The 27,018-nt window shown below is 41.9% G+C and overlaps 2 protein-coding genes and 1 long non-coding RNA gene across 3 annotated transcripts; 1 reads left to right on the top strand and 2 right to left on the bottom strand.

The window, feature by feature from the left end:
- Positions 1–636: 636 nt before the first annotated feature.
- Positions 637–8,740, bottom strand: LOC124256654. The gene is made up of 5 exons (XM_046690629.1): positions 8,643–8,740; positions 7,086–7,259; positions 4,608–4,709; positions 1,866–2,043; positions 637–827 (listed from the first exon to the last, which is right to left on the bottom strand). Exons 1-5 carry the CDS (start codon positions 8,718–8,720, stop codon positions 739–741), a joined length of 621 nt encoding a protein of 206 aa, XP_046546585.1. The 5' UTR covers positions 8,721–8,740; the 3' UTR covers positions 637–738.
- LOC124256655 lies at positions 4,445–16,367 on the top strand. Its single transcript, XR_006893027.1, has 3 exons — positions 4,445–4,538; positions 10,738–10,741; positions 16,357–16,367. It is a non-coding gene; the product is annotated as an uncharacterized LOC124256655 (long non-coding RNA).
- Positions 16,368–16,984: 617 nt separating this feature from the next.
- On the bottom strand, positions 16,985–25,816 carry LOC124256638 (hyphally regulated cell wall protein 1-like). The gene is made up of 4 exons (XM_046690614.1): positions 25,276–25,816; positions 24,772–24,915; positions 23,846–24,218; positions 16,985–17,225 (listed from the first exon to the last, which is right to left on the bottom strand). Exons 1-4 carry the CDS (start codon positions 25,814–25,816, stop codon positions 17,057–17,059), a joined length of 1,227 nt encoding a protein of 408 aa, XP_046546570.1. The 3' UTR covers positions 16,985–17,056.
- Positions 25,817–27,018: the final 1,202 nt, after the last annotated feature.

Raw genomic sequence — 27,018 nt, 5'->3', positions numbered from 1 at the left:
GACACTGAAGAGTTCAGTTATGAATTTCAGAAGCCCTAACAGCATGACACGGCAGCCATCCGGTCACAGATGCGGAGCAAGGGCTTTGAAAACTTAAATGATGGGGTTTTGTTAATTGTTTTACTTCGTATCTTCGATGACTTGGCTTAACCGTGAACATCGCCGACTACGATGTGCGTCAGTGAGGAAGGATAACCATATATGGCTGAACAACTTTATTGCAGTGAGAGGGACGTTTTGGGGTAGGTTCTAACACTTACCAAGCAACTGAACCTGGACCGAAACATAGTTCACTGTAATAAAGTTGTCCATCGATCTTAGTCCGTCCTTAGTGCTCCGACTTCTAAATGCCTCTCAAACACCCTGGAACATTTTTCCTGCAGTAATGTCATCTTTTTACGTGGTATTTCCATAAGGAAATTAAACAATTTTTATTCGGGTGTCCAAAATTATGAGACAAATTAGCCGAGTTGGTCTGTCAATTTCACGTGACTGTGCAAACTATGGCTTGGTTGCAATTATTAGATTTTGTGTTAGTGAGCAGTTCATCGGTCTCAAATGAAATCAAACGGACTGTAAATGGCGAATACATCAAGAACTTGGAATACATCCAACCGTATATAACAACTATAATCATAAAGAATATTATTTATTGATAACTCAACGTTATACAATGACAGACACTTTGCTTCAGTTGGATTGCTGAGTAATGTAGGAAATCAATATTCTTTCTTTGGATTAAAGTGACAGTGTCGGCTTGAGGTAGAGAGACACCTTCCCGTAGATGGACAAAAACGTCACATTCTTGAGCTGTGAAACGTCCTCATCTGCCAAATATAGAACCATATGTAAACATTTAGGTATGTAATCACAAGAGGGAGAAACGGGTGGTGAATTCAGGATGATGAGTAATCTTCATGGAACCCAATATCAGAGTATCGAGACAGGGGAGCAAAGTGATCCATCCAGTAGACTAAACATAGTTTGTTTGTTGTTTAACGTCACACCCATCAATGTTCCACCTTTATGACAGCATTCTGTAAATAATCGAGTGTAGTACACAGACCTGAGACGCACTACCCGTGAGGATCCGGGTTAGAACTGATCTTCAGCAACACATGCTCGTCGTAAGAGGCGACTAACGGGATCGAATGGTCATGCTCGCTGACTTGGTTGACACATGTCATCGTATCCCGATTGCGCAGTTCGATGTTCATGATGCTGACAACTAGATTGTCTGGTCCAGACTCGATTATTTACAGACCGCCGCCATATCGCTGGTCTGTTGCTGAGTGCGGCGTTGAACAACAAACCAACCATATTGAGATGCACATCAGGAGCTTGGATACGACATGGATGCGCAATTGGATACGACACGTACATTAACGAACTCTCTGAGCCTCACCAGCTTCGTAAGTCGTAATTTCGTAAGTCATCTCTTACGATAGACGTGGGTTGCTGAAGGTCAGTTCTTACCTTGAGCTCCAGGGATGAATAAACAGGATTATGGGAACAGATTAACATTCAAATCCTAGAAAGATACACTGAGATACACAGCCAGAAAGAGGGTCAGTTGGTTGGAATCAAGAGTGAGTGAGTATGGTTTTACACCGCTTTTAGCAATATTCCAGCAATATCACGGCGGGGGACACCAGAAATTGGCCTCACACATTGTGGGGAATCGAACCCGGGTCTTCAGCGTGACGAGCTAGCGCTTTAACCACTAGGCTTCCCAACCGCCCCTGGAATTAAGAAAACAGATCCGTTGCCCATGTTATATCTTAACAATTGAGTCGTATTTTATTTTCCTGATCTGACCCTGAGTAACCTGTCGTGGTTGCAAATTTTCCTTTTCTTCTTCTTACCAGTCACTGTCTCTGTCTCATCTATGATGGCAATCCGGGTCTTCCGTCTTCCTTGGCAGATCTGATAGAGGATTGGTGACTTTGACTTGAAAGATTCCAGTTCAGCATCTGTCATCTTACTATCAGTTTTCATAATGTACTTGACGTCATCGTCTGGTGTTTCCACGTTTTCATCCATCTGGAAAGATTTCCAGCAGAGGCACACCCAAATAATGACATATCTACTTTTATGTATGACTTTACAAGAATATACAAAACTTGTGTTGATTAGGTAAGACACTCACATCAATGAACCACTGCGCATTGTTTTGTGCTTAATTCGACGATAAAGGAAATGCATGTAAGTTATGCTTATATATTATTAATTCTCGTCACATGAAAAGGATTTTAATATACACTAAACGCCATAAGAAACGGTACCCTCCTATCTTTATGAATTACTTAGAAACCATCAAAGATATGTTAGAAGGTATTAGTTTACAAGAAAGCTTAACAACACAGCTTTATGCAAATCACGAAAAACAAATTCTCAAATGCATTCATATTTAGGTGAAATGCATCGTAATTCAGAAGATTTAAATTGTCCTATTTTCGACCATGCAAACATCAACAAACAATAATGATTTAGATGTTTAAAAGAAAAGCTGAAATAAAATCTGCTTTGGGACAAAGATAAACCATTAAAATTCACCATTTTTCAACTATTAAAACAAGAAACAACTGTTGCAGAGAGTGTAAAATTGTAAAATAATCATTCCTATGATTTCAGTCTTTTAAAACATTTTCTGTTGATTTGCATTTGTGAAAACAAGTAAAACGTGTCTTCGATGTTGTGAAAAAATGTTTAGGAACATCTAACATTATCTTTGTTAACATTTTTGCTTGCAAGTAACATTTTTCCATTTTCTGTTTACACATAGCAATATCAATCGCCAAAACGTAGCAATATTCAAGCAATATTTGCTTCCATTTCACATATAGAATGGTTCTACTCGGTATGAAGAGAACCTAGAATACACGATATGATACACAAGTACGAGAAATATGCCACGATTAATAGCCGAAGCGAGAGAAAGAGCCATTTGGATGTTGCAGATGAGGTCGACATACGAGGGTGTCCCAAAAGTAGTGGGCCTAACTATATTCTCGATCTCCAATGTTAGAAAAGCTTCCATTTTATTTTGAAGGAATTATTAGCAAAGCCATATCCAAAATTTCACATATGTGGGTAATGTGGTTAACGAGATATTAGTCATCACAGCACATTGGGGTATAATATTTCTTTAAAAATTGCAGAAGTGAAAAACGATCTGTCATTTTGTACCTCTTTGATAATGGTATGCCCTCAGATAATATCATATAAAATATGTTTAGTACAGTATTTGATGACTTCCCGTCATAATCAACATTCAAAGATTTTGATTGCTTTATTTACATTTAGACGGGGCTGTTTTTAAAGGACACCCCCATTTTAATCTTTCAAAAACATTGTGTCCAGATATTCAAGCTGGCACAGTTTACAATATATTGAAAGCTGACACTTGTGTGACCTTTCAGTATTTAGTTTGAACCCTTGGCATCATTTTGGAATAAGTGAAGACATTAGAATAAATAATGTCCTTATGATTACGTCATCTGAAAGGGGTTGGGTAGTGTCTCCAAAACAAGCTCTTTCAGTAAACATCATGGGGGGTGTCACTTTAACAAGCGATTGTAGTTTCAAATTGCATTTTTATGCACTTTAATATCTACATTTGATTCTAGAGGTCTTCTCCCTACCTCAAACACACAAAATGTTTCTTGCATATTTTGTTTCCTGAAGTTTGTGATGCATTTATTGCAGATTTTGCGGTTTTTTGGGGTACCAAGATAAAGAGTCAAACAAAATGGGGATCGTGATGCTGGAACATGGCAAAAACAATTTGCTTGAGGTTGACAGATAATGTGTAAAAAAATAAAACATAAAAACAGCTGCATTTGTATCATTTTCAAGGTGAGGCCCACTACTTTTGGGACACCCCTCGTACAATGACGTTGCCAACGCCCTCTGATGCCACCGTATCACGGTTATAAGACTTATTTAGGGCTTCAGACAGACTGGGGTCACCGTAGACAGACCAAGAAGTGGACGTCCACGCATCACAACGCCATCTGAAGATAGGTACCTCTGTTATTAAGGAAGAGGGTAACGTTTCTTTTGGCGTTTAGTGTATATCCTTGATTGTTGCGTGTTAATTTCTAGATGTTGTCACATGCAAAATCAGAATGAATGTTTGGTTCAAACACAGAAACATTTAAAGGCAACTATTCTGCAAATATAAATCTTTAATAACTGCATGAAGCTTGTTGCGATATCAGATCTGTGACTTTTAATATACTACCCATCAAAATTTTAGACTCACTAGTGTAAATGTAGCCACTTAATTCAGTCACTTGTTCTAAACTTGATTTTGCAAAATATTCCATTCAGTTTGCAGGTATTGTTTACACATGAACTAATGTATTGTAAAACAAATTCGTAACGTTGAAAAGATTATTGTCATGAGTTCAGTATTGGCGTATTACAACCAATACCCCAAGTTAGTGGAGAAATTCATCTTCGAGGTAACCATATATATACGTATAACATAGTGAGTGCTTCAGGTGAGTCTAAACTTTTATTTGGTAGTATATGTTAAAATGTTAAAGACACCAGGTGATTTTAATGATTGTGTTATTACTAATTCAAATATAAACATTTACATTTCTATTCCAGATTGTGTTGATTGCTGCTGTGAAGTTCGTGACCGGAAACACCACGCAGACATGGGTGTGGTTTAACCTAAGTCGAGCCGCAGCCAGTTCCTGGAATAACAAACGTTAATGGTGTTAAACTGTTACTGAACCCGTGAACATCCGAGTTTGTATTGGTCTTCAGTAACCCATGCTTGTCGTAAGAGGCGACTAACGGGATCGGGTGGTCAGGCTTGCTGACTTGGTTGACACATGTCATCGTATCCCAATTGCGTAGAACAATGCTCATGTTGTTGGTCACTTGATTGTCTGGTCCAGACTCGATTATTTACAGACCGTCGCCATATAGCTGGAATATTGCTGAGTGCAACGTTAAACAACAAACAAACCAACTAAACTGTTAATGATGTATTTTACATCTAGTACGAGTTTTTCGGCCACACTCAACATTATTCAAGCCGTGTTACGACGGTCTTTATATAAATGATTCTGAACCAAGCAATCAAGTGGTGGACACAGTGTGCGAAATAGTTTCCCAATTGTGCTACACGGGCAGGATTTATGCCTGAAAGTTACTAGCTCACAAAATAATTCACGAAATATCCCAAACTTTGAATGTAGAAACTAAGCAAAAGATTTTTAAAATAGATGAGAATGAGATATTGTCGGCATGATACGGGTTTCATCATTAATATGATAAACATATTTATCAGGCCATAATCTTGCATGATTTAAATGTGTATTATAACTTAACAAGTCAGAGAGAGTGACATATTTACAAAATGACCCCATGAAAAGTCACTATAGCCAGTCGGGCCAATGACTGTGGAGATTTACTGGCCCGATTGGATTTTTACCAGCCACGGGGTAGCGGGCCAGTGGTTATTCGCACACTGGGTGGACACCATGAGTATCGACCTACATATCAGGGATATCATGACATGCGTCTACCAACACAGCACGTCTGACAACCCGATCCCGTTACAAGAATGGATTCCTGTGTCTGTCCTATCAAACAGATATTAAACAATACAATTTTGACATGTACATGTCGTATAGTTGCATAACAGTATGTTTTCTGTATATAATGGGCAATCTTTGTGTTTCGGAGTGCAATAATTCTCTTTTTGAAATATCATATGCAATACACCCACTTCTTGCTTGACTTTGGACCATGCACGTCTGTGTGATGGTCAAGGTTACGGAATGATTTGGGTTTGACATCACTGTGTACAGTAAACCAGTTACATCACGGCGTGGAAGTAAACCCCGAACTGATGCAACTTTCACACGTTAATCACTTGACTAAAGGGGCGATAGCCTAGTGGTTAAAGGTGAGGTGAGGGGAAATTGGGTTTAACGTCGTGCTTGAGAATATTTCGCTCATATGACGACGTACATGCGTGTGTATGTGTATGTGCGGCTGCTTGTTCTAGCCCAGACTTAAGCTGGTTTTATAGTGCTAGCCCACTGAGATACCATGCCGCAGTGAAGCATGAATACCCCACTCAGACACAGTATACTGACTCCGAGCCCACCAGTCCTTTTTGTACCCATTAATGCCGAACGCCAGGCAGGGACCAACAAGTACCATATTTTAACGTCTTTTGGTATGACGCGGTCGGGGATCGAACCCGCGACCTTCCGCTCTCCGGGCGGACGCTCTAACCACTACACCACGGAGGCGGTCTAGTGGTTAAAGCGTTAGCTCGAAGACCCGGGTTCGATTCCCTACATGGGTACAATGTGTGAAGCCCATTTCTGGTGTCCCCGCCGTGATATTGCTGGAATATTGCTAATAGTGGCGTAAAACTCAACTCACTCACTCACTTCACACATGGTACCCATATGGAGAATCAAACCCGGGACTTCGGCGTGACGAGCGAACGCTTTAACCACTAGCTACTCAACCGCCCCGCCAGTGTGGACGTTACTGATAGTTTGTAAGGGTAATAGTAACACTTACCGATCGCATTGTGCGCTGTCGGTTTAACTTTGGACCGTCCTGGTCAGCGCATCAAGTTTGTTAGTAAAGGGAAGATGAATAGGACCCGAAAGTAAGCATGGCAATTCGCGAGGCTTTAGTACTTCCGGTGACAAACAACGTTTCATACCTTTTCGAATGGTCTCACGGTTGTTAGTAAGGAACCGATAATCCTTGCAGGAATAACACAATTCCGATCTAACCATCGCCAAATATGATAACTATTACTACTGTCAACAGCTGTGACAGCCAAGCCAAAAGTCACAGCCCAGCCAAAAGTCATATTTGGCGGTCGCGCAATTTGGAACCAGAACCGGTTCTTGAATACACGCTTGTCACCGGAAATCTGGTACCGGAAGTAAGCTGGGCCCCGTCTTATAGGCCCTATTGGAAAAGATGGCCCGTCAGTGTGTAGAAATCATTTGTAATGTTTGCTATTCAGAGTTACATGGTACAGAGAATGATGTGTATAATTAAAGACCTTAAAAATATAAATGTCTTACGTCTTTATAGTCGTAAACTGAAAATGCGGAGTGAATGTGAACTTTCTTGGGCCTTCTTATCAATGAAAATAACTGAATGTATTCATTGTCTCTACTGAACCTCGCCGACTCTCTGGCTGTGGTAACGTCATCGACTGTGCGTGTCCATCGACGACGCTCGACATCAAGATGAATCTGATGGAAGACATAAACGGATGGAACATAGGATCAGTAACACAAAGAATAACCAGTCAACTTACAGGAACAGATGCATTTCCTATGAAATTCGGAAAAAATTCGGAATTATTTAGATAACTGAATTTAAAGGGGTGTTAAGCATTATATGTGAAAATGACTGGTTCTGACCATGTATTTGGGGGGCAGTCTGCATTTCAGTTTATAATTATGCATGCTAAATAATTTAAACTATTTTACATACATTAATATTTAAATCAAACTTCAATTATGCTCATAGCTAACTAACAGAATGTGAGTAGTATACAGAGACAGTGATTCCTGAGAATGAATCCCGGGAGGTGTCACTAAAAAGTCTTTCTGTATGATATTAAGTTTGAAATAATAAACAAAGAAATCAAGGCCTTATAGGGTTGACTGAGTTTCTTTCAAACATTATTAGAAGCAAACTTTGATAAAACGCAGTATGAATTTGGTTCTGGTGATATTGGTGTATTTGCTTGGTCGATATCAACACATATATAGATTTACTGAAAATATACAATTAAAGGGTATTTCTGTAAAAATTATTTGTGTACTCGAATATTCGAGTAATATTCGAAGGTACTTCGATTGTTCATTTGGAAAGAACAAGATATTTAAGTCGAAATGAGGAATTACTTCAAGATCCTTTTCTCACTGATTCGTCAAGTGTCTACCCAAACACTTTTTGAAAACTCCACTAAGGCTTTATGTGTTGAATCTTGACAAACCATTTCTTAAACAAAAGTCGCAAGACTGTGTTTGAAATATTCGATATATGAACAAAAAAACTCTAAACTGAAATGCCAAAAGTTGTAAAATGCAAAAGTTCATAATGTCCAACCACTCACTCACTCTGAAAATAAGAACGTGAGAATACACCGAATGTTAATTCTTTTATTTATGACAACGTGTAGCATATGAAAGAATCCCTGCAGTTTGCAGTAAATGGAAAATTTAACTGATCAATATTTACGTATTACAAAAAATACAGGAGTCTGAGTTTGGTGTACACAAAACAGAACCATAGATAAAACGTATTGCTGTTAATAAAACCCGAGAATATTGTTTACTTATTTATTTATGAGATCTGTGAAGATCCAAGTTAGAATTGGTCTTCAGTAACCCATGCTTGTCGTAAGAGGCGACTAACGGGATCGGGTGATCAGGCTCGCTGACTTGGTTGACACATGTCATTGTATCCCAATTGCGTAGTTCTATGTTCATGCTACTGATCACTGGATTGTCTGGTCCAGACCCGATTATTTACAGACCGCCGACAAATAGCTTGAATATTGCTGAGTGCGGCGTAAAACTAAACTCACTCACTCACTCACTCTTTCATACTCATCTATTACTTACTCTCTGTTCCGCACCAACATATTGAAGTAGACATGCTGGAAGAATCAGCAGACACAGCAGAATGAGAGTAGCCGTCATGTCTCAAACGTCCAATCTATTATAATAAGCAACTAGTTTTTAGTTAACACAATGCGGTGTATCTCTTAAATACTACATGACCTTCTAAACATGTGGTACACAGTTGCCATGATCAAGGACGTAAACATATTGATGTTCAGTCTGTGTCTCCATGAAACTACATCTCCTGTAGTGATATCATTATAAAACTTCATTAGAATCCTTTATGGAACTATTCAGTGATACGAGATCAAATGTTTCACGTAAGCCACATGATCTCATGTTTTGTTTAATGATTATTTTGGTCAGCTCGGATATGTTTTACAAAGCTTATTATAAATGCAAAATGAACTTATAATTATTTTATCAAATGTCAGGAGAGGAGAATTGCCAGTTTTGACTATCCTCTGTAATAGATTTCCATTTTGTGTAAAGGACACAATAGCTGTGAACATCATCCGATAAAACACCAGGTGAAAAGGGTCTCTCCCAATCCTAGCACCCACCATTCACGCCACTTGGATATAATGTAAGTATCCAGTGCCCTACGCCACACAAATACACGTTAAAGGGGCACTGATCTATGGCGTCAAATCAACAAAAACTGATTAGTAGCCGTGGACTGACTGACTGACTGAGTTTGGTTTTACGCCACTTTTAGCAATATTCCAGCAACTTCGCGGCGGGGGACACCAGAAATGGGCTTCACACATTGTACCGATGTGGGGATTCGAACCCGGGTCTTCGGCGTGACGAGCCCAACGCTTTAACCACTAGGCTACCCCACCGCCCCTAGTAGCCGTGGAGGGGTGGTGGGGTAGCCTAGTAGATAGAGAGTTCGCTCGTCACGCCGAACACCCGGGTTCGATTCCCCACATGGGAGCAATGTGTGAAGCCCATTTAGGTGTCCCTCGTCGTGATATTGATGGAATATTGCTAAAAGCGGCGTAAAACTAAAAGCGCTCTCTCATTAATTGCGATGATGCGATTTGCCGTCGGGTATTCAGCGTGGAAGACAATGTGTATACGCAGACTAAAGCGCGTGTTTTAATTAATGTCTTCAGTCTAAATAAGCAGACAAAGAGACGGCTGATGTCCACCAGATGCCGGTGTCTCAGCACTACATTATCCCAGCAGTGTAAACCTTTTTGGTCTTGTGTTTAGTGCATGGTCAGATGACTGAAATTGATTTGGATCTCATTTCTGTGTATTAAATCTATTAAAGCAGTAAACTACATCACCCCAATTTTTCCCTGGTTGTAATTTACAATTCCACTTAAGTAATTTATAAGTTTATATGTAATTATTAACTTTAGTACACACAAAATGCATATTATTCATGCAACTTATTGTGTATGCAAAAATGAAGTTCCGTTTGTATTCCCAAAATATATACACAAAGAACTTAATTATGCACCCACTGTTTAATGTTTAATTTATTGGTGAACGTGAACATTCAAAATGACATTTTGCGTGTCTTACACGAGTAAGGTCAATACCGAGTGTAACCTCCATGTGACTGTATGACAGCCAGCACGCTTCTCCTGTCAGCCTCCTGATCCTCTGAAGGGGAAATCTACGCCATTCCTCGTGTAAAGCAGCCTCCAATTGGGCCAGGTTCTGTACATGAGGATCCCCTTGTTGCACACGACGACCAAATCATGTCCCAGATATGCTCCATAGGGTTAAGATCGGGGCTCATTCAATCGTGAGATATGTCAGGGGATGCTTAACTAAGTTCTTTTTGTATAGCAGCGACCTTTTCAGTTTTTCAGGCAACCAAACCGCATACAATACAGCTATTACTACTCCCTTGTTGCCATCCATGTTTGGTGGTATAAACCTACACCTGTTTATTTGTCGGCACTCACTTGGTGCTCAATTAATGAATTTACCTAATTCAATCATTTTATTAAAGAACCGTATACATAAAAAAACTGAACTATACTCCTGCCAATAATGGTTGTCACCCCCTTCATTTTTTTCAATTGAGAGGGGTGTGGGGAGGTTATGTGGGGACACATTATTATTGTAGGAGTATAGTTATGTGACAAGTTAGAGAACTCCAAACACATTATATTGTATTTTTACAGTCATGTACATATTAGTTTTAAGTCACTTAACAATTATATGGACAGTTAAAGATTGACAGTTACTTTCAGTGTTAGAGGTATATCATTTCGTGTGTGTAATAATGGTTTGTTTTTTCTAGCAACAGGTCTGGTCATTTTGAAACTAACTATGCTCGTCTATTATTAGCTATAGTCAGTATCGTTCTAGTTTAATTAAGGGTGGTCAGCATTCGTAACTACTCGTGTCATTCCGGCAAGCCGGATGGCGTCTCGTACCCCTCTCGTGGCCTTGTTTACGACTGGGCCCTGTCTAAGCGCAAACGGGCATGGAGATGAAAATAGTCTCGCACTATTACCAAGGAAAGATAACTCTGGATTTCCAAACATGGCTCCTTGAATATCCTATATCCCGTGGGCAAAACAGTAATACAGGCATCCCCCTATGTAAATATGTTTCAGTGTTTAAAGTTTTTGGTCCTTTAGCTCAAAGTTTATGTTTAAATTGTGCTTTGCATAGTTTAGCGAAGTTTTAAACTTCAACGGTGCCGCCATTTCTATGCTTCGAAATGCGTTTTACTACGCGCGATTTGATTGGCAAAAATGGCGTACGATAGGGTTACGAGTCTTCTTGTAGGTCACGGAAAGAGGCGAGTAGTTACGAATGGGGTGGTCAGGTAGGGTCCCCAGTTACCGAGACTCATCGCATTATCATGTGCCCTGATTTAATCAAATCTGATTAAATGATTCGAACTTTTGCCCTCTTTCCTAATTCAAATCTGCACTTGACATTAACTCAGTAAGACATTTAATTTGTCCTGTTTAGAATCATTAGGATACCTTCCAGGTCAGGTTAAGCTGCTATATCAGTTAATGAGTATGTATACCTTTAATGCAGTATTCTAATATTTGTGTGTCAATAAAAACTTGTGAACATATAAACAGTAATTAGTGGGTTAATATACAGGTTTAATTTACTGCAGGTTTAAGTTACTAATTGTTAATATTTAAAGGCACAATGTCACACATTTTCGAGAATATTTGGAGCTATATTTTAAATATTGGGGCTCATGCACTCACTTTAGCTTCCTATCGATGCAATAAAAGACTTGTTATCCCGTACGACTTGCCTGAAATCGATATTTGAAACTTCGAGACGAACAGCTTCCAAACAGATAGCACTTGCCATATATGGAATGTAAACGATTGATCCGTACATCAGAAATTGTCGCACGTGGTGTTGTCGGTTTTTGCCGAACTGGTCTCAATCATAAGTTGCCTTATAGGATATTTATAAAGAGCGCTCCAAGGTCTAGGGACATAACTCTATGGAGTTCGCTTGAAATAATGTTCGGTCGGCAGAGGGAGCAAAAGTCGATTGAATGCAACGTTGCATTAATTCACTCGAACGTTTTGGTTTAATATTGTAATCTAAATAAGTAATTTTTTAAATAAATAATATGGTATCTTCCCTGAGGGCTGATAGAATTGTCGAGAGAAATGTATTATGTATGTGGTGTGACACTGTGCCTTTAATAATTACTTTGGATTTATATAGCGCGTGTATCCAGTGATCACTGCTCAAAAGCGCTTCTGGAGTTCTACATTGACTGGAGTCTATTCAAACACAACTGTGGTGAACATACATGTCTTGATATGTTTCTGGAAAGTGGCAACATCTTGAATGTTTCTCATGTCAGGGGAAGACTGTTCCACAGATTAGGTGCAGCTGCACCTAATGATAATAATAAACCAGTCAGGTTTTAGTGAATACCAACTGATAGAATTCAGTGTGCAAGTGTCAAAATAACTTAATTCATTAAAGTGTTTCTAGTTTCCCTATGAGTGAATGGTTGCATAGACGTTTGATTGATTGAATTTATGAATGAGAGAAGGGATACCGTATATGCGAATGCAAGTATTATCTTAGCTTGAGCTATTTGATTATATTCTTGGTTTCGTAATGATAAGAGATTAGTTATCGTTACTTGTATATAGTATGGCGTTGTACTTAATGAATCATGTATTGTTTCAGGTTGTACATGTTTTTACACATGGAATGCACGTTCCTTCACCCCTTAACCATTGTTCCAGATCAGTGTCCCTTTAAACAACTACAGCTATTGACAAGATCATTTTTCGAGGTTACAAACATCAGCATGTTTATTATCGGAGTCTACCGTGTATTTGAACTATCTGGTGTTGGTATAAAATGTAACCATATACCTGGGATATAATTATTGCAGGGTGATCACTTGACGGACAACACCTGCCAGTTGTGTAAAGAGACATTCTGGAACAATATCCACCCCATTAAAGTGACAAATGTGCTGACAAAGTTTTTGATGATGTGGCGGTCGAAGCAGTCGCCATGATGAGGCTTGCAAGAATGTTGTGTGGGCACTTCTGGGAGCGAGAGATTTGGCGACATGTTGAGGCGTAACATACAATACGATACCATTGGGAATAAATGTGTCTGATACTGTTGGGAATGAAGATATATGATGTCACTGGAGATGTAAGGTTCTGATACTATTGGGGATAAAGGAGTCTACTACTTCTGGGGTTAATGGGTTCTGAAACTTTTGGGGATGAAGGTTTCTGATACTGTTTGGGATAAATATTTATGATACTATTGTCGATAAAGGGTTCTGATTCTATTGTCGACAAAGGGTTCTGATACTATTGGGGATAAATGTTTCTGATACTTTTGGAGATAAAGAGTTCTGATACCATTTGAAATAAAGGGTTCTGATCCTATTGGAGATAAAGGGCCCGTTCTGATACTATTGGGGATAAAGGGGTCTGATTCTATTGGAGATAAATGGTTCTGATACTATTGGGGATAAAGGGTTCTGATACTTTTGAAGATAAAGGGTTCTGATACTATTGGAGATAAAGGGTTCTGATACTATTGGGGATAAAGGGTTCTGATCCTATTGGAGATAAAGGGCCCGTTCTGATACTATTGGGGATAAACGGGTCTGATTCTATTGGAGATAAAGGGTTCTGATACTATTGGGGATAAAAGGTTCTGATACTATTGGGGATAAAGGGTTTTGATCCTATTGGAGATAAAGGGCCCGTTCTGATACTATTGGGGATAAACGGGTCTGGTTCTATTGGAGATAAAGGGTTCTGATACTATTGGGGATAAAAGGTTCTGATACTTTTGGAGATAAAGAGTGCTGATACTATTGGAGATAAAGGGTTCTGATACTATTGGGGATAAAGGGTTCTGACCCTATTGGAGATAAAGGGTTCTGATACTATTGGAGATAAAGGGTTCTGATACTTTTGGAGATAAAGGGTTCTGATACTATTGGAGATAAAGGGTTCTGATACTATTGGGGATAAAGGGTTCTGATCCTATTGGAGATAGAGGGCCCGTTCTGATACTATTGGGGATAAACGGGTCTGATTCTATTGGGGATAAAGGGTTTTGATCCTATTGGAGATAAAGGGCCCGTTTTGATACTATTGGGGATAAACGGGTCTGGTTCTATTGGAGATAAAGGGTTCTGATACTATTGGGGATAAAAGGTTCTGATACTTTTGGAGATAAAGAGTTCTGATACTATTAGAGATAAAGGGTTCTGATACTATTGGGGATAAAAGGTTCTGATACTTTTGGAGATAAAGGGTTCTGATGCTATTGGAGATAAAGGGTTCTGATACTATTGGGGATAAAGGCTTCTTATGCTATGGGGGATAAAGTCTTCTTATACTATGGGGGATAAAGGCTTCTGATGCTATTGGGGATAAAGGGTTCGATAATATTGAGGAAAGATGGTTCTGATACTATTTGGGATAAAGGCTTCTTATACTATGGGGGATAAAGGCTTCTTATACTATGGGGGATACAGGCTTCTGATGCTATAGGCTTAAAGGGTTCTGATACCATTTTGGATAAAAGGTCCTGATTCGTATAGGGCTAAAGGGTTCTGATACTAATAGAGAAATTATACCTAATACTATAGTTGTGAATAGAATATATACAATTAGGGATAAATCCTTCTGATAGGTCAAGAGATAAATACGGACATGACACAATTGAGCACCCCGTTATACATTTATTCTTTGTGATACAGGTATCGATGATGGTATGTCAATGATGCCATTGAGTTCCTTGAGAGGCATTTTAGAAGTTGTATAGATGAAGGAAACCAAGTATTAACACCGTTATCAAACAAGTGATCGATACAGCGTATCACTTGCTTGATAACGGTGTTAGTATATACTACGAAACGTCGCACTCATTGCAATAAAGAAGTTGACTATCCATAAAACTTGGTTTTCCTTCAATGATGCCATTGTTCAGCAGCACATTTCAGGAAATGAAAAAACAAACAAGGTTCAGTTTGTCAAAACGCTGCCCACATGCATGTGAAGCATGCTACCCACTCATGCCCATCCTCGATATGATCACTCTCCACTATACCCTGGATGCATCCACGGCTTGGTCCGATGATTTTATGACCTCCCTTGGCTAGCTTTTTATCCAGTCAGGAGTCTACGCTGGGAAGTTGAGCGAACCAATCACAACTCACTTTCGCTTCTTAAATTATCTAACCGTTTAAACTTGGCAACACAATTGATGCAGAGGGTACTCTGAAAGATGTGGAAGGAGTTCTTTTAATATATTTTTTGAAAGTTTCAGATCTGTCAATTTGTCTGTATTGTTTCCCCAAAAATCTGAGTGGTACTGCGAACAAACTTTCGCGACTGCGACCGCTAACTTTGTTGACACTGGCAAGCTGTCGACACTGGCAAGCTCGTGTAACGGCGGCTTAGCTGATTGGATACTGTGAGAATGTGGAGCCAGCCAAGGGAGGTAATAAAATCATCGGGCCAAGCCGTGGATGCATCCAGGGTATAGTGGAGAGTAATCGTAACGTATACCCTGGAGATTATCGAGGATGACTCATGTCTTGAAAAGCAGTATCTCTGACTTGCCATGTAACTGTGAAAAACTTGTGAATATACCATCCGATTCATCCATACACGAACAATTAACATGGCTTGTAGAAGACGTTCAGTGGGACTGGAATGGCAGATGGTGGGTATGCATGTAACTGGTATGCCATTCAAGGCCATGGTCGGTGGTGGTAGCCTAGTGGTTAAAGCGTTCGCTCGTCACGCTGAAGACCCGGGTTCGATTCCTCACATGGGTGCAGTGTGTGAGGCCCATTGTTGGTGTCCCCCGCCGTGATATTGCTGGAATATTGCTAAAGGCGGCGTAAAAGTAAAATCACTCACTCACCCATTCACGGCCATCAGGCGTCAGCTTGGTTTCTACCACCCTGTCATCAGTAGACCGATGCTTACAAATAGGTGAGGTAAGGTGAAATTGGGTATAACGTCGTGCTTGAGAATATTTCGCTCATATGACGACGTGCATGCGTGTGTATGGATATGTGCGGCTGCTTGTACTAGCCCAGACTGAACCTGGCTTTATAGTGCTAGCCCACTGAGATACCATGCCACAGTGAAGCATGAATACCCCACTCAGACACATTATACTGACACCGAGCCGACCAGTCCTTTTTTGTACCATTAATGCCGAGCGCCAGGCAGGGACCAACAAGTACCATATTTTAACGTCTTTTGGTATGACGCGGTCGGGGATCGAACCCGGGCGGACGCTCTAACCAATACACCACGGAGGCGGTCCGTTTACAAACAGGCGTCAAGGACCAAGGGTTGACCAAGGCCAGTGTGCAACCCGGGATGACCACTCCAGCGTAAGACTGCAATCTGGTCCGTTACGTTAGGCGTGAACTACGTCACTAGCACTTGTTTGAAGCAACTACTAGTGGTGGGGGCGCAGTTATGGTGTGTGATGGTGTGTTATGATGTGCCTCCCATGATTGTAAGATGACGCTGGTCACTGACTGTACGGGGATATCTCACTGACCAGCGCTAGACTGCGGACATTCTTGATCAAATTGTTGTGCATCATTTTGATAACCGCACCCATTTTTGATAACCACCCGCCCCATATTCATGGACGTCAACGTTAGGCCAGATCGATCCCGTGCTGTAGGGGAGTTGCATTAACGGAAGCAGATTTCACTATTTCCCATGTCACTGAAATGCCAAACTTGGGCTGGGCAATAGCTCCAGTTAATGCAGCTTCGAAACAAATTCATACCACATGTATACCAATGTCAACGTTTCTGAGCAGGGTCGAGTATCAAAATAAATTGACTCATATGCAGGAATCAGAATTTATTCATGAATGAAATTGTACAGGTCTCATTCAATATGTAATAATTGTCCAGTGAGTTAAACCCTTACACCTTTAACAGATTGTTTTAAGGGTATTTTAGTTTCTCTCTCAGTGTATAGAAGAGTGCTCTGACTGATTAGACCGACAGTGTGGGCTTCAGATAGACTGTCACTTTGTTGTTGATGGACATAAACGTCACAGCGTACAGGTTTGTAACGTCCGCACCTTCAAAACATAAATCATCACATTTAAAAACATATTTAGATATGGAGTGAGTGGGTGGTCGGAGCGGGGGTCACCAGAAATAGGCTTCACGCATTGAGCCCTGGAAATCGACCTGGGGTGTTGTTCGTGACCAGCGAACGTTTAACCATTAGGTTACCTCAACGCCCATGCCACCTATTTGGACCCCATTAGGAGAGAGAGGAGAGAGAGATAGACAGATAGAGAGAGGCACAGATAGAGATAGAGAGACAGATAGAGAGACACAGAGAGGGAAATAAATAGATAGATAGAGAGAGAGACACAGAGAGGGAGAGAGATAGACAGATAGAGAGAAACACAGAGAGGGAGAGAGATAGACAGATAGAGAGACACAGAGAGGAAGAGAGATAGACAGATAGAGAGAGACAGAGGGAGAGAGAGAAAGAGAGATGGGGAGGGAAGGATGTAGAGGGTGATGACAAGTAGCGCCATGGATTCACACAAATACGTCCCTACAGGTGTTCCCGTGGGATCTGACTAACATACGTCACTACAGGTATCCCTATGGGATCAGGAAAGCATACGTCCATACAGATGTTCACGTGGGATCTGACTAACATACGTCCCTACAGGTGATGCCATTGGTTCAGACTAGCATACGTCCATACATGTGACCCCGTGGGTTCAGACTAGCACATATCCGCACAGGTGTTCACGTTGGTTCAGACTAGCACACGTCCGTACAGGTGTTCACGTTGGTTCAGACTAGCACATGTCCGTACAGGTGTTTACGTTGGTTCAGACTAGCACACGTCCGTACAGGTGTTCACGTTGGTTCAGACTATCACACGTCCGTACAGGTGTTTACGTTGGTTCAGACTAGCACACGTCCGTACAGGTGTTCACGTGGGATCAGACTAACATACAGAGAAGCAGAGAGCGAGAGAGATAGACATATATAGAGACAGAGACCTGGAGGGAGAGAGAGAAAGTGAGATGGGGAGGGAAGGATGTAGAAGGTAATAACACATCAGACTAGCATACGTCCCTACAAGTAGTCTCATGGGTTCACACAAGCATACGTCCCTACAGGGATCCGTGGGATCAGACTAGCATACGTTCCTACAGGGACCCTTGGGATCAGACTAGCATACCTCCCTACAGGTGATGCCATTGGATCAGACTAACATACGTCCCTACAGGTAGCCCCGTGGGGTCAGACCAGCATACGTCCCTACAGGTAGCCCCGTGGGATCAGACTAGCATATGCCCCTACAGGTAGCCCCGTGGGATCAGACTAGCATACGTCCCTATAGGTAGTCCCGTGGGATCAGATTAGCATACGTCCCTACAGGTGATGCCATTGGATCAGACTAACATACGTCCCTACAGGTAGCCCTGTGGGGTCAGACCAGCATACGTCCCTACAGGTAGCCCCGTGGGATCAGACTAGCATATGCCCCTACAGGTAGCCCCGTGGGATCAGACTAGCATACGTCCCTATAGGTAGTCCCGTGGGATCAGATTAGCATACGTCCCTACAGGTAGCCCTATGGGATCAGACTAGCATACGTTCCTACAGGTAGCCCTGTGGGATCAGACTAGCATACGTTCCAACAGGTAGCCCCGTGGGATCAGACTAGCATACGTCCCTACAGGTAGCCCCGTGGGATCAGACTAGCATATGTCCCTACAGGTAGCCCCGTGGGATCAGACTAGCATACGTCCCTACAGGTAGCCCCGTGGGATCAGATTAGCATACGTCCCTACAGGTAGCCCCGTGGGATCAGACTAGCATATGCCCCTACAGGTAGCCCCGTGGGATCAGACTAGCATACGTCCCTACAGGTAGCCCTATGGGATCAGACTAGCATACGTCCCTACAGGTAGCCCCGTGGGATCAGACTAGCATATGCTCCTACAGATAGCCCTATGGGATTAGATTAGCATACGGCCATAGAGGTGATGCCATTGGATCAGACTAGCATCATAATACGTCCCTACAGGTAGCCCTATGGGATCAGACTAGCATACGTCCCTACAGGTAGCCCTATGGGATCAGACTAGCATACGTCCCTACAGGTAGCCCCGTGGGATGAGACTAGCATACGTCCCTACAGGTAGCCCCGTGGGATCAGACTAGCATACGTCCCTACAGGTAGCCCCGTGGGATCAGACTTGCATACGTCCCTACAGGTAGCCCCGTGGGATCAGACTAGCATACGTCCCTACAGGTAGCCCCGTGGGATCAGACTAGCATACGTCCCTACAGGTAGCCCTATGGGATCAGACTAGCATACGTCCCTACAGGTAGCCTGTGGGATCAGACTAGCATACAAGTAGCCCCGGGTGCAGGTAAAACTGAGGTCTGCATAACAGATCTGTGAATTCCAGTTGTCATGACCTGTGATACATGTTGACAGCATCACTGGACATAGTTTGCTTAGAAAAGTTCTGGTTTTGCTGACCTGAGGTTTTCTGTAACAGTTCTATGTTTCTATATATTTTGTACGTGTGTTCTTACAGAGCTGTTGTTTCCAATATTACAACAATGCATATTGTCTTATTTGTCTACCGCCTTTACAAAGAACACCCGGTGCCGAATGTGATGAAATAAATAAATCAAAATAGCAAAGCTCATTATTTTCAATTCTGGAAGATTTTTTCAAAACATTATGATATTTCTCACCAGTTTCCAATTTTGTCGTAGCGTCGATTATGACAGGGTACTCGTTGCGTCGTCCCTCGTTCTGTTTGCAGTGCCGGTAGAGGGCAGGTGAGGTCAGTTCGAAAGCAATCATTTCATGAACTGTCATCTTATCATCTGACTTCATTATGTATTTGTCGGCATTATCTGGGGTTCTTACGTAGTTTGACTCCTAAAACAATAAACAATGGCAATCTGTGGACAATCACGAAAACAATAAACACGTCTCTTTACAAAATGGTTCTCAGCTTTCCAGGTTAGATTGTTGCATGTGCCTCTACGTAATGATTCCAGGTTCAAGTATTCAACTTTTATTGTAATAGCCTCTATCATCAAAACGGAACAGTCAATGTATTATTGTAAATATGTTATGTCTTTCTAAAGAAATGTCACACTTCGAGCACATGTTGATGGTATGGATACCACGCACAGTCGATGGTATGGACATCGTGCACAGTTGATGGTATGGACATCATGCACAGTTGATGGTATGGACATCATGCATACTTGATGGTAAGGACATCATGCATACTTGATGGTATGGACATCATGCATACTTGATGGTATGGACATCATGCACAGTTGATGGTATGGACATCATGCAAACTTGGTGGTATGGACATCATGTACAGTTGATGGTATGGACATCATGTGCAGTTGATGGTATGAACATCATGCACAGTTGATGGTATGGACATCATGTACAGTTGATGGTATAGACATCATGCATACTTGATGGTATGGACATCATGTACAGTTGATGGTATAGACATCCTGCACAGTTGATGGTATGGACATCATGCATACTTGATGGTATGGACATCATGTACAGTTGATGGTATGGACATCATGTACAGTTGATGGTGTGGACATCATTAATACTTGATGGTATGGACATCATGCACAGTTGATGGTATGGACATCATGTACAGTTGATGGTATGGACATCATGCACAGTTGATGGTATGGACATCATGCACAGTTGATGGTATGGACATCATGTATGGAGTTGATGGTATGGACATCATGATGGTACATCATGATGATGTATGGACATCATGCACAGTTGATGGTATGGACATCATGTACAGTTGATGGTATGGGCATCATGCACAGTTGATGATATGGACATCATGCACAGTTGATGGTATGGACATCATGTACAGTTGATGGTATGGATATCATGCATACTTGATGGTATGGACATCATGTACAGTGGATGGTATGGACATCATGTACAGTTGATGGTATGGACATCATGTACAGTTGATGGTATGGACATCATGCACAATTGATGGTATGGACATCATGCACAGTTGATGGTATGGATATCATGCACAGTTGATGGTATGGACATCATGCACAGTTGATGGTATGGACATCCTGCACAGTTGATGGTATGGACATCATGTACAGTTGATGGTATGGACATCATGCACAGTTGATGGTATAGATATCATGTGCAGTTGATGGTATGGACATCATGCACAGTTGATGGTATGGACATCATGCACAGTTGATGGTATGGACATCATGTACAGTTGATGGTATGGACATCATGCACAGTTGATGGTATGGACATCATGTACAGTTGATGGTATGGATATCATGTGCAGTTGATGTCATGGACATCATGCACAGTTGATGGTATGGACATCATGCACAGTTGATGGTATGGACATCATGTACAGTTGATGGTATGGACATCATGTACAGTTGATGGTATGGACATCATGTACAGTTGATGGTATGGACATCATGCACAGTTGATGGTATGGACATCATACACACTGGATGGTATGGACATCATGTACAGTTGTTAGTATTTGGCCACTTATATACCGCTGATACGATATAAACGCATACAACATGATAGGCATTATTGCCCGGATACCCTCTGAGGTTAATACACTATACGCCAAAAGAAAAGTTACCCTCCTGCCTCAGAGACGGAGGTACCTATCTTCAGCTGGCGTTGTGATGCGTGGACGTCCACTTCTTGGTCTGTCTACGGTGACCCCAGTCTGACTGAGGCCCTGAATAAGTCTCATAACCGTGATACGGTGGCAGCAGAGGGCGTTGGCAACAGCATTGTACGTCGACCTCATCTGCACCATCCCAACGTGACTCTTTCTCTCTCTTCAGCTGTTAATCCTGGCATATTTCTCGTCTTGTGTATCATATCATGTATTCCAGGCTCTCTTCATACCCTACAGCATCATTCCACATGTGAAATGGAAGCAAATACCGCTTGAATATTGCTACGTTTTGGAGATTGATATTGCTATATGTACACAGAAACTGGAAAATGTTACTTTGCAAGCAAAAATGTTAACAAAGATAATTTTAGATGTTCCAAAATACTTTTCACAATTCCAAAGACACGTTTTACTTGTTTTCACTAATGCAAATCAGCAGAAAATGTTTTAAAAGACTGAAGTCATAGGAATTATTATTTTACAATTTTACACACTCTACAACAGTTGTTTCTTGTTTTAATACATGAAAAATTGTGACTTTAAATGGTTTATCTTTGTCTCAAAGCAGAATTATATTTAAACCTTTCTTTTGGACATCTAAATCACTATTGTTGGTTTATTTCGGCATGGACAAAAATAGGACAATTTAACTCATCTGAAAGGATGCATTTTACCCAAATATGAATGCATTTGAGATTTTGTTTTCGTGATTTGCATAAAGCTGTTCTGTTAAGCTTTCTTGTAAACTAATACCTTCTAACATACCTTTGATAGTTTTTCAGTAATTCATAAAGGTAGGAGGGTAACGTTTCTTTTGGCGTGTAGTGTAGACACACGACTTATACCTCAGGGTACCATTTTCTGCTTGCCTAAGGTGAGACCACATAAATGCTTTGTTGTGGGGCAGGACAGAAGTCCTAGAAATTCTCAGGAATCAAGCTGGCAAACACGGTCATCCACCCAAGGATTCTCCGTTACCAACGTTGCTTAACTTCACCTGATTTGTGAGCTGGGCTCTATGCACAAGACCCCACACCACACAAATGATGGTATAAATATCATGCACATTTGATGGTATGAATATCTTTCACGGTTGAAAGTACTGATACATTTGTTCTGGGGTCAAGTACAAGGGCATAGCCTCTGTTCTCATATTATGAAAATTTGCTTTGCATATATATGTACTTACATCTCTGCTAGATATAGATTCAACCGCTTGCTTGAAGTCTGATGAAGAGATGTTGAACACCACACATGCTTTAGATCTATTTATCCTAACTCCAGCCGCAGCCATCCCCTGGAATTACCAAACACATGTTACATTCAAACCTAGAATCCCACGTCAACTGGAGAAAAGCGGAGGATACCTTGATACAATTTGTGCAGAATCACGACGTCAAAAGGAGATCGTTTACTGCATTTCTCATTGTGGGTCCTTTCTATTTATAAGCAATAACACATTGAAAGGAATGTTTGGTAATATATGGATATAATATGGGATGCGATCTGATAGTGGATATTGGGTATCTCGGAAAATAAGTGGAAACACGTACGGTTTGAAAATCGTAAGCAGAAAATACGTTTGTGACGTCAGACATTCTCAAATTATAGTTATTTATGGTTAGCGTGATGAATTCCGTGGCTTCGTTGAACTTAGCTGACTCCTCGAATATGACATTTGGATCCACCCGCCGAAACCATGTGTGCCGCTCTTCACTTTTACCAAGCTGGAAAAGAATTTTTAACTGGCAATCATCAACATTTAAGAAATTACGAAATGCTTATGGAATGACATGTGTTCTTCCAACTTGGAAGTTGGGTGGATACAGGTGCAGTTAAACGCCGTTCATAACATCGTTTCAAATAGGAGGATATGACAAAGATTTGTGAAGTCTGTAAAAGCGGCATGTTGTTAAGAGATCAATTGTAAGACTAATAAAAGGTTAAGAACTTACTCCTTTTGGTTGACGCTTTTGTTCCTGTGGCTGGCGTCGTTTAAATCCAGCTGCCATCCAACCTCGTCTAGTTCTTGTTGCAGGAAGTTCGCCTTTGATGCTGTCTTTCCTGTTGCAGGACGTTTACTCTTTGGTGGCCCCTTTCCTGTTACAGGACCTTTGTCCGTTGATGGTGTCTTTCCTGTTACAGAAGCTTTGCTCTGCCCTGGTCTCTTTCCTCTTGCAGAACCTTTGCTCTGCCCTCGTCTCTCTCCTGTTACAGAACCTTTGCCCTGCCCTGGTCTCTCTCCTGTTACAGAACCTTTGCTCTGCCCTCGTCTCTCTCCTTTTACAGAACCTTTGCCCTGCCCTCGTCTCTTTCCTGTTGCAGAACCTTTGCCTTGCCCTGGTCCTGTTGCAGAACCTTTGCCTTGCCATGGTCCTGTTGCAGAACCTTTGCCCTGCCCTGTCTGCAGAACCTTTGCCTTGCTGTGGTCCTGTTGCAGAACCTTTGCTCTGCCCTCGCCATGGTCCTGTTGCAGAACCTTTGCCCTGCCCTGGTCCTGTTGCAGAACCTTTGCCCTGCCCTCACCTCTGTCCTGTTGCAGAACCTTTGCCTTGCCCTGGCCCTGTTGCAGAACCTTTGCTCTGCCCTCGTCTCTGTCCTGTTGCAGAACCTTTGCCTTGCCCTGGTCCTGTTGCAGAACCTTTGCTCTGCCCTCGTCTCTGTCCTGTTGCAGAACCTTTGCCCTGCCCTGGTCCTGTTGCAGAACCTTTGCCCTGCCCTCGTCTCTGTCCTGTTACAGAACCTTTGCCCTGCCCTGGTCCTGTTGCAGAACCTTTGCTCTGCCCTCGTCTCTGTCCTGTTGCAGAAGCTTTGCTCTGCCCTGGTCTCTTTCGTGTTGCAGACCCTTTGCTCTGCCCTCGTCTCTCTCCTTTTGCAGAACCTTTGCCCTGCCCTCGTCTCTTTCCTCTTGCAGAACCTTTGCTCTGCCCTCGTCTCTCTCCTGTTACAGAACCTTTGCCCTGCCCTGGTCTCTCTCCTGTTACAGAACCTTTGCTCTGCCCTCGTCTCTCTCCTTTTACAGAACCTTTGCCCCGCCCTGGTCTCTTTCCTGTTACAGAACCTTTGCTCTGCTCTCGTCTCTCTCTGGTTGCAGAACCTTTGCCTTGCCCTGGCCCTGTTGCAGAACCTTTGCTCTGCCCTCGTCTCTGTCCTGTTGCAGAACATTTGCCCTGCCCTGGTCCTGTTGCAGAACCTTTGCCCTGCCCTCGTCTCTGTCCTGTTACAGAACCTTTACCTTGCCCTGGCCCTGTTGCAGAACCTTTGCCTTGCCCTGGCCCTGTTGCAGAACCTTTGCTCTGCCCTCGTCTCTGTCCTGTTGCAGAACCTTTGCCTTGCCCTGGTCCTGTTGCAGAACCTTTGCCTTGCCCTGGCCCTGTTGCAGAACCTTTGCTCTGCCCTCGTCTCTGTCCTGTTGCAGAACCTTTGCCTTGCCCTGGTCCTGTTGCAGAACCTTTGCCTTGCCCTGGTCCTGTTGCAGAACCTTTGCCTTGCCCTGGCCCTGTTGCAGAACCTTTGCTCTGCCCTCGTCTCTGTCCTGTTGCAGAACCTTTGCCTTGCCCTGGTCCTGTTGCAGAACCTTTGCCTTGCCATGGTCCTGTTGCAGAACCTTTGCCTTGCCATGGTCCTGTTGCAGAACCTTTGCTCTTCCCTGGTATCTTTCCTGTTGCATGACCTTTGCCCGTTGATGGTCTCTTTTCTGTTGTTCTTTGGAAGTTTCTGCTGCTTGTTACATTTAACGATTTTCTGAGTACTGCTTTGCGCACGCTCACATTCGTTTCTTGACCAGGAAGGTTATCAGGCTCCGTATTCCCTTTAGTGCCCTCTTCCAAGCCGCTTACTTTCTGTTGACCACCCGTAACTCCACAACACGAATGCATACATGCTAGAAAGGTGATGGCAGTCAGTAGAACAACTGAGACCTTCATGTTTTCCACCAGCGTCCTGTAACTCTGTGTCAACGTGGCAGCCGGAATCCTAACTTATGATGATACACCTGTTATATAAACCAAACTATGTGGTCACATTGTGGAGGTTGATTGATGTTTCACTCTATACTGTCAACGTGTAAAGATTTCTCATCTCATATTTCAGAGATCGCGTCAGTGATGTAATATCCCATCAATGATGCTTCTGTCAAGTATCAAATGGTATAGAAAACATTGAAAAGTACAACCATGTGTATGTGTGCATGTGTGAGCAAGTCGTGCAATTTAAGACATTGTCTATTTCTGTGTACGAAAAGTAGGTTTGATAATGTGACATCATATATGTTTTAACCCTGTCTTGACCCCAGTTGAATGGATGTTTCTAAGATACAAATTGTAATAAGTGTGCAGATAAAATACTCCAGGCACAGTAGCCAATGGGTTTTTTTATTAAATGGCAAATTATTATAATATTAGTTTTGGGGGTTTTGTTTCAGATTTAAATGATACATGCAGCAGAGAGGATTTGGGTACCGTCAGACTGGTTAAGCTCATCATCAGATAAGGGTCCCTGTCCCCTTTACCAGCAGTCGAATTGGCTTCTCCACGGGAGCACTGCCTTGTCGAACCATAGAATTTTCCTGAGAATATGCAGACATTGCTCCCTATGCGTACATTGCTTCCTATCTGCATTACCTTGAGTGTCAGAGGACCTGTGGTCCTGGCAACAGTGACTCTCCCAGTGACTGTAAACATACTGACAGGTACCAAACCTGTGACACCGAGAACGATTGGGAGACGGTACTTAGGATACAAGTAAACCAGTAAGTGTTGATGCTTTTGTTAAGTTTCAAACTGGTCTGTCTACGGTGACCCCAATCTGTCTGTAGCGATGAATAAGTCTTATAACCGTGATACGGTGGCATCAGAGGGCGTTGGCAGCAGCATTGCACGTCGACCCCATCTGCACCATCTCAATGGCTCTTTCTATCTCTTCAACTGTTAATCGTGGCATATTTCTCGTTCTTGTGTATCATATCATGCATTCTAGGCTCTCTTTATGCCGTATAGAATCATTTTAGACGTGAAATTGGTGCAAATACTGTTTGAATATTGCTGCGTTTTGGAGATTGATATTGCTATGTATAAACAGAAACTGGAAAAATGTTACTTTGCAAGCGAAAATGTCAACACAGATAACT

The sequence above is a fragment of the Haliotis rubra genome, unplaced genomic scaffold, assembly GCF_003918875.1.
Source record: "Haliotis rubra isolate DU_JTF1 unplaced genomic scaffold, ASM391887v1 Scf633, whole genome shotgun sequence".
Taxonomy (NCBI): domain Eukaryota; kingdom Metazoa; phylum Mollusca; class Gastropoda; order Lepetellida; family Haliotidae; genus Haliotis; species Haliotis rubra.
This window is presented reverse-complemented; position numbering and strand designations above follow the sequence as displayed.